This window comes from Notechis scutatus, chromosome 2 (assembly GCF_049901735.1).
Source record: "Notechis scutatus isolate UNSWTSFEM ecotype Mainland chromosome 2, rNotScu1.2, whole genome shotgun sequence".
Taxonomy (NCBI): domain Eukaryota; kingdom Metazoa; phylum Chordata; class Lepidosauria; order Squamata; family Elapidae; genus Notechis; species Notechis scutatus.
In genome coordinates this window covers 75,738,683-75,753,686 of record NC_142010.1, presented here as the reverse complement: position 1 = coordinate 75,753,686, position 15,004 = coordinate 75,738,683, and the positions used below count along the sequence as shown (strand labels likewise).

General features: G+C 38.0%; 1 protein-coding gene across 1 annotated transcript; it reads left to right on the top strand.

Annotated features, from left to right (window-relative positions):
• Positions 1-3,731: 3,731 nt before the first annotated feature.
• On the top strand, positions 3,732-14,889 carry GPX3 (glutathione peroxidase 3). Its single transcript, XM_026686123.2, has 6 exons — positions 3,732-3,916; positions 6,505-6,597; positions 9,555-9,705; positions 11,272-11,389; positions 12,279-12,378; positions 13,225-14,889. The coding sequence occupies exons 1-6, from the start codon at positions 3,830-3,832 to the stop codon at positions 13,429-13,431; spliced, it is 756 nt and encodes a 251-aa protein (XP_026541908.1). The 5' UTR covers positions 3,732-3,829; the 3' UTR covers positions 13,432-14,889.
• Positions 14,890-15,004: the final 115 nt, after the last annotated feature.

The window sequence follows — 15,004 nt, the reverse complement described above, 5'->3', positions numbered from 1 at the left end:
AGTCACTCTTCTGGCTCTCTATTCATATATTCCATTTCATTATTAAGAAATCAGACAATTTAATTTAAATATACAGTGTAACTTATTTATCTATATTGTTCTTGTAACCTTTCATTTTTAAATTCATATTTAAATCAGCCTCAACCTCAGTCTTAGCCAGTAAAATGTGTACCCTTTCTATAACATCTTTTAAATCCAGTTTTATGATAGCAGACAATCTTAAGAGTAACTTCTGAGTGCATTGTTCCCATATATCCTTAAATTCATTCAAAATCATATTGTGCCCTATTCTATATTAGTAGATCTCTTCTCCTTTAATTAATCTTTATTTCTGACTGTTCCTATTAATGTACAACCTTCAAAGCCCAATATTATTAGGTTTTTTTTCCCTAATCAACAGCATTTTCTCACAGGAAAATTCAATTTCAAAATCTTTATTTTTTCCAATAGAATTATAAACTACCACTTTTCCCACAGGAAGAATTATTTTATTTTTTTCAAAATCTTATTTCAGATCCATCCCCTAGTTTGTTTATAGCTTTCCAAAATCAGCACTCTAATCACCCTTTTCCTATTTATTCCAAAATAAGAACTTGCATAAGTCCATGAACTTGTATAAAATCTCTTTCACTAAGAAAGAGACTCACAGAATGCAATGAAGTTTGCCATTTGGAAGGTTCCTAATAACCAAAAACCAGTTAGCAAGTAATTTCCATAAATGATTAAGAAAGGAAGCTTGTGAATTCTGTGTCTATAAAAGCACCAGATGGGGCTTAGAGCAAGATGGTGACCTCTCAGATCCCAGACCATTAAACCACTATCTTGCAGTACTTTCCCAGAAGCTATTGCATAGAATGTACGTGGGTTTTCCCAAGTTCTCTCTTATCCAGAGAGGAATTCTCAGAAGTCATTCACTGGCTCTTCATTCCATTCCAGTGGTCATCAGCAGTGAGAGAAGACGGCAAGGAAGTAACAGGCAACAGAGGGAAAGCAGAGCTGCTTAACTCATTCTTTGCATCCATCTTCACGCAAAAACAAACTATAGCTCAACCCACCAAAAACATAACTGTAGTAGACAGACCAGAAATAAAAGTTAAAATAAGCAAAAAAAAAAAAAAATAGTAAGATAACACCTGTCTGATCTTGATGAACACAAATCACCAGGGTCTGATGGATTACATCCCAGAGTTTTAAAGGAGCTGGCAGAGGTCATCTCCGAACCATGATACCATATCTTTCAAAAATCCTGGAACACCAGGGAACTACTAGAGGACTGGAAAAGAACTGATGTGGTTCCTATCTTCAAAAAAGGAGAAAAAAAAACAGACCCAGGAAACTACAGACCAATCAACCTAACATCAATACCTGGGAAGATACTGGAAAAGATAATAATAAAAAAACAGATCTGCCAACATCTAGAAATAAGTAAAGTAATAACTAGCAGTCAGCACTAGGGTTTGTTAAAAATGGATCATGTCAAACCAATCTTATTTCATTCTTCGACATAGTGACTAAATTAGTAGACCAGCAAAATACTGTGGACATAATATACTTAGATTTCAGCAAGGCATTCGACAAAGTAGACCACAACCTACTTTTTGATAAGCTAGAAAAAGGTGGGATAGATAGCACCACTACTAGATAGATTCGCAACAGGCTGACAAACCGTATTCAATAAGTAGTCCTTAATGGGTTTAAGTCTACATGGAGGGAAGTAAGCAGTGGGGTGCCACAAGGTTCCATCTTAGGCCCAGTACTCTTCAATATCTTCATTAACAACATAGATGAAGGAATAGAAGGGGAACTTACCAAATTTGCATATGATACTAAGCTGGCAGGAATAGCTAACACCCAAGAAGATAGGTTTAAGATCCAGATGGATCTTGACAGACTAGAACACTGGGCCATATCTAATAAAATGAAATTAAATATAGAAATTCCCACTTAGGCAAGAAAAACCAAAAATACACATACAGACTGGGTGAAACCAGGCTTAATAGCAGTAACTCTGAGAGGGATCTTGGAGTCTTAGTGGACAACCAGCTAAATATGAGCCAGCAGTGTGCAGCAGCAGCCAAAAAAGCTAATCAATCCCAAATTGCATTAGCAGAGGGATACAATCAAGATCAAGTGAGGTACTAATACCACTCTACTTACTAAGTGTGGCCTTAGTAAGACCACACTTAGAGTACTGCATCCAGTTTTGGTCACCACATTATAAAAAAGATGTTGAGACTCTAGAAAAAGTACAGAGAAGAGCAACCAGGATGATTAGGGGACTGGAGACTAAAACATATGAAGAACAGCTACAGGAACTGGGCATGGCTAGTCTAGTGAAGAGAAGGACCAGTGGAGACATGATAGCTGTGTTCCAATATTTGAGGGGCTGCCATAGAGAGGAGGGGGTCAAGCTATTTTCTAAAGCACCTGAAGGTCAGACAAAGAATAATGGATGGAAACTGAACAAGGAGAGATTTAACCTGGAAATTAGGAGAAACTTTCTGATAGTGAGAACAATCAACCAATGGAACGGCTTGCCCTCAAAAGTTGTGGGAGCACCATCACTTGAAACTTTCAAGAAGAGATTGGATTCCCATCTGTCAGAAATGGTGTAGGGTCTCCTGCTTGGGCAGGAAGTTGGACTAGATGACTTACAAGGTCCCTTCCAACTCTGATTATCTGTTATTTGTTAGCTCTGCTCTCAGTGGAATCATTGCTTCCCTGGTAATCTCCAGTTAAATAGGTTTTCTTCTATTGCAGGGGTGTCAAACTCACAGCCCGTGGGCCGGATGCATCACACACCGGCCACTCCCACCCCCATTTTAATGAAAGGGGGGGGAGTTGTGATACGTCACATGACGACGTGATGATATATGTTTGACACCCCTGTTCTATTGGATAAATTTGAAAAATATTCCTACTTAAGAGATTTCGTATTTACTTAAGAGATTCATATTCCTACTTAAAAGATATACGGTACAGGTAGTCCTTGACTTACAACAGTTCATTTAGTGACCATTAAAAATTACAATGTGCTGAAAAAAGTTACTTATGACCATTTTTCATAGTTATGACCCTTGCAACATCCCCATGCTCACGCGATCAAAATTCAGATGCTTGGCAATTGATTCGTATTTATGACGGTTGCAGTGTCCCAGAGTCATGTGATCATCTTTCTGACAAGCAAAATCAATGGGGAAGCCAGATTCACTTAACAACTGTGTTACTAAAACTTAATAACTGCAGTGATTCAATTAATAAATATGGCAAGAAAGCTTGTAAGATGGGGCAAAACTCACTTAGCATCCAAAATTTTGGGCTCAATTGTGGTCGTAAGTTGAGAACTGGCTGTATTCCGTTACAGCAGAAGAGGTCTAGGATGCGATTTTCTTCTGCCAACAAATCACAGTGTCATATTATTCTAAAAGCTTTCTTCTAAATGACCCTTTGGATCATGCTCTGTTCTCTGATTTTCTCTTTAACCCAGTACCACTTGTTGAATGAAGCATTAATGCCAGTTTACAGGAATTTAGTCTTAAGGATCCGGGCAACATTTGTCACCTCAGACTTTGAGGAATGCTAAAGCCCAGAAGCCACATAGTTAATATCAAAAGGGCCAGCCCTCGTCCCCTGCTGCTTCATGATTGGCTACCCGTACTTCGCTTCATCCTTTTTATACTAGCTGTTGAGCTGGAAGGTGATAACGTGTTGACACAGAGAGAAAGAGAGAGAAAGACAAAAGAGCATCTAGAGCAAGCAGCCACACGGATTTCTGTGGAAGCGAGGCCCGGCAGGGGTGCAGGAGCCCTGTCCCTCTTGCTTTCCAACCATGAAGGGCAGACTGAAAGGAGCCTGGATCCTTTCCTTGCTCTTGGCTGGTTTATTTCAGCCCAGCCTGGGGCAGGAACAACAGGAGGTAAGACATCGTAGCGCTGTGTCAAGGAGGGAGGTTTCTGAATTGGGTAGAAGAATATAATCAGACCAGGCAGGTGATGCGTTCCGGTTTTCACGCCAGACAGTGTTTGCCTGCAGCTCTGGAGGTTTACAGTATTTGTGATAGAGTAATGATGCAGACATCTTAGGAATCTGTAGGTACTAGCAGTCAATCCAAACTGGTTAAATGAGGGCTAAATCCACTCCTCCAGAGTCACGCTGTTAGAAAGAGAAAGACTGAAATGAATCCCAACTTAGTTTAGCCATCTGGCATTATTTTATTTCAGCGTTGTTATAGCGTTGTATATTGTCACAAAGTGTATCGGGGGTTGGCATTTATTTATTACGATAAGACCCACGTGTGAACCTCTTCTGTCAGGCTACACCAAAGGATAAAGAAGGTATTTCTCCCAGCATGAACCAGCAGTTGCCCAACAACCAGTGAAAGGTAATGAAGGTGTTTGCCTAGCAATAGTTTAGCATGCCGTCCTTTCACCCCTGAGATTTTTATCTGTTGGCTACAATGAAAGCAATTTGCGACCTCAGTAGGCTTGATTCAACAAGACAGGAGATATGGGCACATTTTTCAGCCCGATTAAATAAACGCAATCTTGTAAATTTCATCTAGGATTCAGGCTCTGCCGATGCTGCTGGGCTGGGCACCAGGTAAACCTGAGCTGCAAATACACTTTGGTGTAACATGAAAGGCTAGCTCTCTACCCTGCAGGGTGGCTGTGAAATAAATTGAAAGTCATTTTTCTTTCAAAAGTACAATTCAACACGATATTAACGATGATGGGAAAGAAAAGATGGACGCATCTTTTTCAAGGTCTTTCTCTCACCTGTCCAAGCAGAGAAAGGGAGAGCCTGGAAGTAAGAAAGGAACTCAGGATTACAGCTCTCCCTGGGGAGGTGAATATTAACCCAGCAAAGAAAAAACTGTTCCAGGAGTGTGCTGCAATTAGCAAAACAGATATGGTGGCACTCTTCTACGTGGCCGCCTGTATTGAACACAGATCATCGTCAAAGGACTTTTTTCCACCAAGAACTGTGTTATTTGCACAGGCAAACTCTGGCAAACATTGCGACTGTGCTGAGGTCAGAAGAGCAGTGAAAGCTGCCAGTGCTAACAGAGCAAGTTTAGTGGCCAATCTATCTTGTCAACTAGTGTTTCTCAAATTCAGTAATTTTAATATGTGCGGACTTCAACTCCCAGAATTCCCCAGCCAGCCTTCTGGCAAGTAAACTATTATATTCTCAGAGTACATAAACTGGCAGGCAAAATATTGCATTCTCAGAGCACATAAACATGTATTTAATCAGTGTGGAAACCATTCGTTAATAAGATTCTGGCTCCACTTTTAAGCAGTAAGGTCTATGTGAGAACAGAATTAACATCTCAAAAGTTTTGTGGCACCTTCAAGGATAACACATTTGTTACAGCATATTTTTCCTGAATAACCTGGAATTTTTTTTCAGTTGCTTCAGGTATTTAGGATTGGGCTGAAAACAAGATTATTATTATTCTGGAATATTAATAAAAATCTTTCCAAATCTATCGCACACCCTTACGCATACAGCTACCGTAGTCCTCGACTTATGACTGCAATTGTGCCCAACATTTCTGTTGCTAAGCGAGACATTTTAAAAGTGAATTTTGCCCTGTTTTACGACCTTTACTGCCACCGTTGTTAAGTGAATCACTGCAGTTGTTAATTTAATCACATGGTTGTTAAGTGGTTTTCCCATTGAATTAGCTTGTAGGAAGGTGGCAAAAGGTGAACACTTGACCCTGGGACACTGCAACCGTCATAAATATGAGTCAGTTGTCAAGCGTCTAAATTCTGATCGTGTGACTATGAGGATTTTGCAACAGTCGTAACTGTAAAAAATGGTCATATGTCACTGTTTTCAATGCCATTGCAACTTTGAAAGGTCCCTAAATGAGCTGTTGTAAGTCAAGGACTGTCTGTATAATGTGTTTTCCTTCTTCTAATAAGAAGTTATACTTGATTTCTTTTTTTTGGTCACCTGAATATTTTTTTAAAAAATTAAAAAAGTATTGTTTCATAAAGAAGAGTAAGAAGATCAACAGTGGGGATAACCAGATTTCTCCTATCCAGGTTGCTGTTTTCCAGGCGTTATACTTTCTACCAATCTGCCTCTCTGGGTGGCAACAAAATTGGGTGGATATACACATGATATATAATAATGACATTATCCCTGAGTGTGTTACCCCTGAGTGTACAAAGATGATTGTGCAACTCATGCTAGAGTCTAACCTATACACTTAGCTGGGTGTAAATACTGAGAGTCTCAATGGAATTTAGTTGCATAACCTGTTGATAATGAATTACTATTTCTTACAGCCATTTGTCAGAAAAAAAATAGTAAACATGTCTAGAATTGTGATGGTATGGTCTCTATATAATATATAAAGTTATTTATATAATTAGATAAATAATATAATATGCACCCTTTCACACACAGGAAATGCTAAAGCATTATAATTGCTCTTAATATGTACATGATTTGCTACAAAATTGCCTTATTACTTTGATTCTGAATCAGATTTTGACAGGACTTCAGTTATCTCATCAACATGAGGCACCAAGATCCTGCTCGTATGCTCCTAATTCTCAACCAATCCCAGATCGAGGCAAGGTAGGATCTTCTAGTGTTTCTTGATTTCAGGAACAATCTACTTTAGCCTACTTGTATATTCTTTATTTATTTATTTATTTTATTTTGTCAAGCGATTATAAGATAACAGGTATAAGTATAAACATGGTTATGAATACATGAAATGGATACATACAAGATTACATATATATTCTGGAGTACTGGATGCTCCGCTTAGAGAAGAACGTGGTTACCAACTCTGTTTTGAGTACCATATATATGAATCATCTTGAGCACCATATATGGGAAAGTAGGCTATGATTTTGTAATAAGCTCAGTATTCGTACTGAGGAAAATGTTGCTGGTCATAATTAAGATTTCCTAGGTTTGCAAATAAACACTCAAAGACAAACTAGAACTCAAAGGAAAATAATGATGACGACTGCTTTTTTTTTTTTCCAGTGCAAAAATGTGGTTGGGTTGTGGGGGGGGGGGTTGCATATTTTAAAAGACTTCTTTATAGTTAGGTTAATTCACATTTTTAAAATTATTTTTGTCACATTTCAGATCTGAGTCTGATTTGCAAATCTCCATTGACATGTGGGGGGAAGGAAAGCGTTCATGTAGAATCCTCAGAGTTTATCAATTCAGACTTTTTTCCACATGTTTTAATTTAGCCCAATCAAAGCAAATTTCATCTTGCCATGCATTGTTTGGAGAGAGAGAGGAAGGGAGAGGGAAAGGAAGAGGGAAGGAGGGTGGGAGAGAGAGGGAGAGAGACAGAGAAAGAGAGACACACAGAGAGAGACAGGAGAGACAGTGGGAGAGAGAAAACGAAATTCTGTCTTGTTGGCATCTTTGCTAGGGAAAAATAGGAAATCTTATTTCTTGATACTTTTTCACCAGTGCCTTTTCTTTCTCTAAAAACAATTAGCTCAAGTTAATAGTATGAAATTTGGCATTTTACAGTATACCAATTTGCTAGTCAGTGTCAAATGCCAAGTTTCCCTCCCAAATCGAAAACTTTGCTAAACTAAATAAAATTGAAATAAAATATTCTGAACAAGAGACTTGAAGTAATGTAGGGTTAAGAATTTCTAAATTTATGTAATTTACTGACTGGTACATTGCCTTTTACAAAGGCTGAGGAAAGAGATGGTAAATTGTCAACTTATTCTTTAACTGAAGCTTGCTATTTACAATGACATTTGCCCTAAAATGGATACCATTTTAGAAGTGAAGAAACCAGACTTTGTAATCTAGTGTTTTATATGTCATAAAGTCTAGACTGGGCATAATAGATGCATAATTGTTATGCCAAGATGACATGGAATATTGCATACATTAGTGGAAGCACTGTACACAATAAGGAACTACAGATTAAATTAATATTCCAGCTTAGCATGTTAAGCAATCTTATAACCTATATTATATCCTTATTTATTAAAAGTGAATTAAACATACATGGTGTTTGTTCCACCTGTTTTTTTTTTTAAATTGAATGTAAATTAACTGGAATAATCTAAAGCCACTGCATTTTCATATTATTAATACATTTCTTTAAGATATGAAATTCATCTGAGGTTAAACATGCAGTCCCCACAAATGTTTCCCAGAGATGTTAATGTCTTCCTAACAGCCAAAACTTCAAAAAGTAAAATATGCCATGTTGATGAAAAGGCTTCACCTTTATCTTTTCAGGCGGTTTTTAAAACAATGCTGATAAGAGTAAGAGTGTTCCAGCTTTTCAGTATATCTCAAATTGCAAATTAGTCATTCATTTTGGACCATGTTTACACTGTTTTGCCAATTTGGTAAAAGGAAAACCAAAAAGTGCATGAAACGGAACAAAGATTTGTGTGCATGGTTGCTGCACACTTTGTCAAAGGAAATGTTTTAATGGGAACAAAATGCCACTAGTTCTGTTCCTATTATTTCTACTGGCCTTCCAAACCTATAGTTACATTTAGCTCTAGGCAGCTAGCTATGCTTCAAAGCATTGAGTTGTATTAAAGACAGAATAGTTTGCTCTCAATTTGACACACTCTGAATACATTGGACTTGAGCCTCTATAGTGGTTTCTGGGAATTATGGTTGAGAGTTAAAGTTTAACACTTTCCTCTAGTAGAGGAAAGCTGATGTAAGATTTTTCTTTTTCTTTTCTTTCCATGGATCCTACATATATAGCTGAGTGATAAATGTGATTTTGTTTAAGTAATTCCTGTTACTTAATTTCTTTTGTTCAGGAACAATTCATACAAACAAAAAGGTTCAAGAAATTTGTCTGATGTAGCTATTTTTAATGTTAGTAGGTTAAACATGACATCCTGAATGCTCCAAAACTGGAAATTTTAAAGAAGAGATTGGACAATCACTTGGCTGAAATGGTATAGGGTTTCCTACCTGATCAGGGGGTTGGACTAGAACAGACTAGAACTCTGTTATTCTACTGTAAACCTCTGATTTAGTACTGGAGAGACTTCTGCCAGCTTCCAAACCTCCTGAAGGAGTTCCATGAAAGAGAGCAGTTGTGGCGTCTTCCTTTGTCCTTTAAGTTGAAATGTTTCTTATATCCATTAATTTGCTTCTAGGTTGTGCTTCTTTCCCTTTACACATTCATTGTCTTGAAAGGTGAAGACTTTAGCAAGTATGATTGTAACATATATTGAGATATTACCTCAATACGTTTCATGCTTTTTTTGCTGATGAAAGCTTCTGATGAAATTAAAGAGCCTGTTCCATTTCAGGAGCTGGAGCTTGGGTTATAGACAAGATACTAAACCGAACTGCAGTTGGTGTGGGAATCTGGACCACAAGTTAGAGCTCATGGAAGTAGGACTATTATCAGTGGTGGGATTCAGCCAGTTCACACCACTTCAGGAGAACCGGTTGTTAACTTTCTGATCAGTTTGGTGAACTGGTTGTTGGAAGAAATAATTAGGGCAGAGAACCAGTTGTTAAAATTACCACTGACTATTATGTCTTGTCCTGTCTTCCAGGTGGATTGCTATGACTCAGTTAAAGGATCAGCCCATGATTACGGGGCTCTCTCTTTAACTGGTGAATACATCGCCTTCCAGAATTATGTGGGGAAGTATATCCTCTTTGTAAATGTGGCCACTTACTGAGGACTCACACAACAATATCTTGGTAAGAACTTGAACTAAGAAGAGAAGTACATTCTAACACAATCTGTTGCAAAACTCTAGCAACTTTATATTTACACCCAGATAGAAATGGAAATGCTCAGAAGTATTCAATAATTGCATCCCATAGTCCAGATTTTATCAGTCATTGAAGGTTGAGAGTTAGAATAAAGACTTCCTCATGTTGAATTTGACTTCTGGTAACGACTTTGGTATATCCACGTACTTTTACTGGCAGCAGTAAGTTGTGATATATAATAAGATGGATGATGGCTCTTTTCCACAACATTACATTTCATGGAGTACTGTGAAGGAAAAACCAGCAATGAAACTATATTGTATTAAGCCATCTAAGGTTTAGGGGGATATCTTGTATATTAAAAGTCATGACAATGGACTTGTCCCAGTTTAGGCCACTCCAAAATGGCGGTTGTACTGATCTCAGATCAGTGATGTTCCCTGTCATTCCTTCATTCCAGGGCTTGGGAAACCAAGCCAGTCATCTCCTGGTTTAGCCTTTTGCTCCAAAGAAAAGGCTCCAAAGATATTTTTATCATAGTGTTTTCTCTGGAGCTGCAGGCATGTCATTTCTCAGCAACAGGAACTTCTACCTCATCCCCTTTCTTGGTGTTATGACAGTCATTGGACCACTGTGGTGCAGAACCAGCCCATCCCTCAACCTCCAACAGGAAGTTTTGTTGCTTGTTCTATATCACGGGCGTCAAAGTGGATTTCTTCAAGGGTTGAATCAGCATTGTATTTCTCCTCCTCCTCCTCAATCTCCTCCAGCTGGGGGGAGGGGAGATGGACGCCTCTTGTAGCACCCTGCTGGCCAAAATGGGGCATGTGGAGGCCATGTGCTCCCCAGCACCCCATTTTGGCCGGCAAAGTGCTGCAGAAGGCTGTCCAAGCCCAAAACGGCATGCCCCATTTTGGCTGCCAGAGGCACAGGCTGATCCTTTGTCCTTTGTAAGCCAGCCCCACAGGCCAGATTTAAGCACCCTGCAGGCTGCATACAGCCCACGGGCCTTGAGTTTGACATCCCTATATAGCAATAGCACTTAGACTTACAGTATATACCGCTTCACAGTGTTTTACAGCCCTCTCTAAGTGGTTTACAGAGTCAGCATATTGTCCCCAACAGTATGGGTTCACTGACCTCGGAAGGCTGTGTCAACCTTGAGTTGGTGAGAAACAAGTTGTCAAACTGCTGGCAGCTGGCAGTCAGCAGAAGTAGCCTGGAGTACTGCACCACCACGGCTGACCATATGATGGTCAGATAACAGTTTTCTTCTTTCAAAAAGAACAAGGAAGGGACAGATCATCTCTTTGCTGTCCATTTAGGCCTCTCCTTTACAATCACCATGAAGATTTGTCAGGGCAAGGAGAAAAAGAGCCCTATGCTGTGATTTGTTAAAAAAAAGTCATTTCAAATTTAAGATAGCAAAGATTGTGGCTATGTGAAATGCCTTACAGAAAGTTCAGCAATGCTCAATAGAATGTTCATGAGCTGATAGGATGTTCAAATTACAGTCCTATTGCTGAAGAATCCTCTTGCTTTATCTAACAGAACTGAATGCACTACAAAATTCACTGAGAACTGACCGACTGGTTATCCTAGGCTTCCCATGCAATCAATTTGGAAAACAAGAACCTGGACAGAATTCTGAAATCCTTCAAGGAATAAAGTGAGTTTATGCAAGAAATGCCTTCCTGACTATGCTACTCCTAGCTTGTATTGAGGTAGCCTAAGTCTTTCCCATTGTTAGGCTCTTTGGGCTGTTCCTAAGCCAGAAATGATTACTCTCCAAACACACTTCTCAGCCTCTTTCAGAAGACTTATTGAAAAAAAAAGTTCCTAGTAGGATTCTGACAAATAAATTTGTTCCCATTGAAAACCAGCGTGTCCCACAAGTTAAGGGAGAAACTTCTCTGTTTTCTTTTGAACTACTTTCCACTAGAAAGCCACTTAATATTTTCATTAATAACTGGGCCTGCAGCTGGTTAATTAATCAATGGTCTCATTATTTTATCAGTCTGGAACCAGCCATTACACTGATCCTTTCATTGATCTTAATGAAAATTGGGCAACCAATGGAACTTTTCATCCAAGAATAGATGAGAATTTGGTATCCACGGGCCACACTTATATAGGGTAGTTTTGGAGATGCTTGAAGACTTAAATTAGTAAAATGACGAGCTACTTTCACAGATTATATTTTTAGAAAGTCCCTCAACTTTGCCATGGATTAGATGCATTAAGCCAAACATGTCACTTTTGTTTGACATCCCTACCCCCCAAAATCAAAACATTTATATTCAGCAGTTTGCCAGCAATTTCAATACTGAGTTGTTGGAGCTTTAAGGGTTGTGACGTAAAAGGATTTGCACTGCATGTGTCTTACCCATGCAACTTTGAACTCCAAGCAATGGGTTTTTTTTTTTTTTTTTTTTAAAAAGGCATATTAATAGCTGCACAGCCAGATAGATACAAGGGCTCTTGTATCAGGTCTAATATAGAAGTGAGAAGTTCTTGTTGCATTTCTTGTTTCTATTAATGTTCTTCTTTTGTTCCAGATATGTCAGACCAGGGGGAGGCTATGTTCCCAATTTCCAACTCTTTCAAAAAGGTGACGTAAATGGGGAAAATGAACAGCAAATTTACACCTTCCTGAAGGTTTGTATTGACTGCACTGTTTCACAGATGAACAATAAGATTTGGGTGATATTAGGGACAAACGTCTAATGCCTCAATCTTAAAATTTTGTCTACTTATGCAATGTTCCTGTAGGCATATGGATGGAAGGCAAAATTCTCCCAATATTTTTATTTATTTCTTCCAAAAAATTTCCTCTGGAGGGATGGAAAATCTTCTAGGTGTTGTGATACTGGAGAGCTGCAGAGAATGAGTAAAAAATTACCTTTCTCCCTTGTGATAATTGGAAGTCTTAATGCAGCAGAAAATATTATTCAAGACAGAGCAATGTAGAACCCAAAATATATGTTATTTATGCAAACCAAAATTAAGGTGGAATTGCTTAGAAAGTGAGGGATAACTGAATTTTAAGGATCATTCTACAAAGCAACAGCGAATCAGCTTGGAATAGAATATATAATTTCATAACAAGGGGTCGTTGATGCTCTCTGAGCTTGATTGTTTTCTTGCAAACATTTCATTACCCAAACTAGATAACCTATCTGATGATATTACCTTGCATGGGTAATAAAATGTCTGCAAGAAAACAATCAAGCTCAGTGAGTACCAAGAACTCCTCATTTCAACCCTGAGCTACAAATATACTCCTGCATTCGTAACTTCGCAATAAACATTTTAAGCCTCTTAGAAATTCAAATATTATTGAAATAAAGTATGCTGTCTTATAGATTTTATTCCCAGTATTCTAAATTTCTCCCTCTCTCTCCATACTACCATACCTATGGCCATTAAATTAAAGATGAAAAAAACCTCACAATTCTAATTTTAGAAACACTAACAAAATTTAACTTTTTTTTTTCCTGGTAGAACTCCTGTCCACCAGTTGTGGAAACTTTTGGTGACACAACGAGACTCTTCTGGTCACCTTTGAAGATCCATGACATTAAGTGGAATTTTGAGAAATTTTTGGTTAATCCTCAGGGAAAGCCTGTGATGAGGTGGTTTCACCGGACAAATGTTTCCACTGTAAAGAATGATATCATAAGATATATGAGGAAAAACAGAAATGGGTAGACTCCATACAAATGAAGATGGATTCGGGGGTGGGGGAGGGGGGGAGACAAGCTGCAGACATATCCAGACATATTCATTTTCTTCTGTCAAATAATTGAACATGCAAATATCTTTTATTCAAAGCTAAAATAAGGTTCAGTTAGAATTTACCTGACAGGGTGGCAGTTTACATACTAATATTGCTAAATATTCATATCAAAATTCTTAATCTTAACTAACGTATTTTCAAGCGCAACTTTATAAAAGTATGTTGATTTCAGTTGACTCAATGATAGCTTTAATTTCCACAAGATGGAACCAATATGTATTGGGAAACCATTTTAGTAACTTCTGATACTGCTTCAAAATCTGTTACTTGAGCATGAGTAACAAAAGAAAATCTTTTGGTTTTGCATCTCTAGTATATTATGGTACTAAAGAAAAAGGAAAACTATTCCTTCCTTTCATTGTTAACATATTGAAGCAGAATATATTGTATAAATTTTAAAAACAACAAAATTAAGGTGTCTGTGATTCTTGGTCATCCATGGTTGTCCAAGGTTATGCTTTTTCAAGAGGCAACTGAACTTTCTGTTTTTTCTTTGAAGACATTTTGCTTCTCATCCAAGAAGCTTCTTCAGGAGTGAAATATCTTCAAAGAAAAAAACAGAAAGTCCAGCTGCCTCTTGAAAAAGCACCTTTGGGGCAACAAAATTAAGATTTTTTTAAAAAAATTACAAGCTATACATTGGCCCATTTTCACAGTATTAAAGTCAATCTAGTTTATTTTTAGCAATTTAGCAACTCATTTCTAACATTGGATGAACATTAAATACTATGTTCATTAAGGATTTTCCACTTAATTTTGTTGTTTTAAATTGCTATGTTATTTTGGTTCTAGCAAAAGAATTATTAATCAGAATTCAGGCACATAATCAAGAGTCTCTTATGACACCTTAAAGGCTGCAAATCTGTTGTAAGTCTTTGTGGTTAAGAAACAGAAATTGCACCCTTTGATCTCCTTTCTACGATCCTTACTAACCATCTGGTTTATACACAGTTCTACTGAAAATAAGACGAGCCTTCTAATATAGATGGAATTAATACTTCTGGCATCTCTGGATAAAGGGCAGTTTGCCTCCCTTCCTTAAAATGTAGACTAGAGACCCCATCTGGAGAATTTATGAACTGGAATTTCTTAAATGACTGACTCTCTTTCTGATAGTGGAGGAACGAGAGGAAAGGATTTGGGGGCAAGGAAAATGCATCAGAATGACGGTTAGATCTGAAAACTCCATACGAGTGGGACCTGGCCTAAGACTGCAAGGCAGTGGAGTAGTTCTTTAGTGCATTCGGCTACTTCACTACAACCTCTGCAGAGATGCATTTCTTCCTTTTAGTCCCAAGATCCCAGCAGCCTCTCTAACCTCCACATCTTCTAAGAACATTGCCTAATAAAAACTGCAAATTCTCAGTGCACTTCCGTTGTGAGAGACTCTTTCCATACGGATCTTTTTTACTACTTTCATCATGCAACCATTTTCGTATTATGAAAGAATCGGGATTTTAGGTTTGACCGTATCGGATATATCAC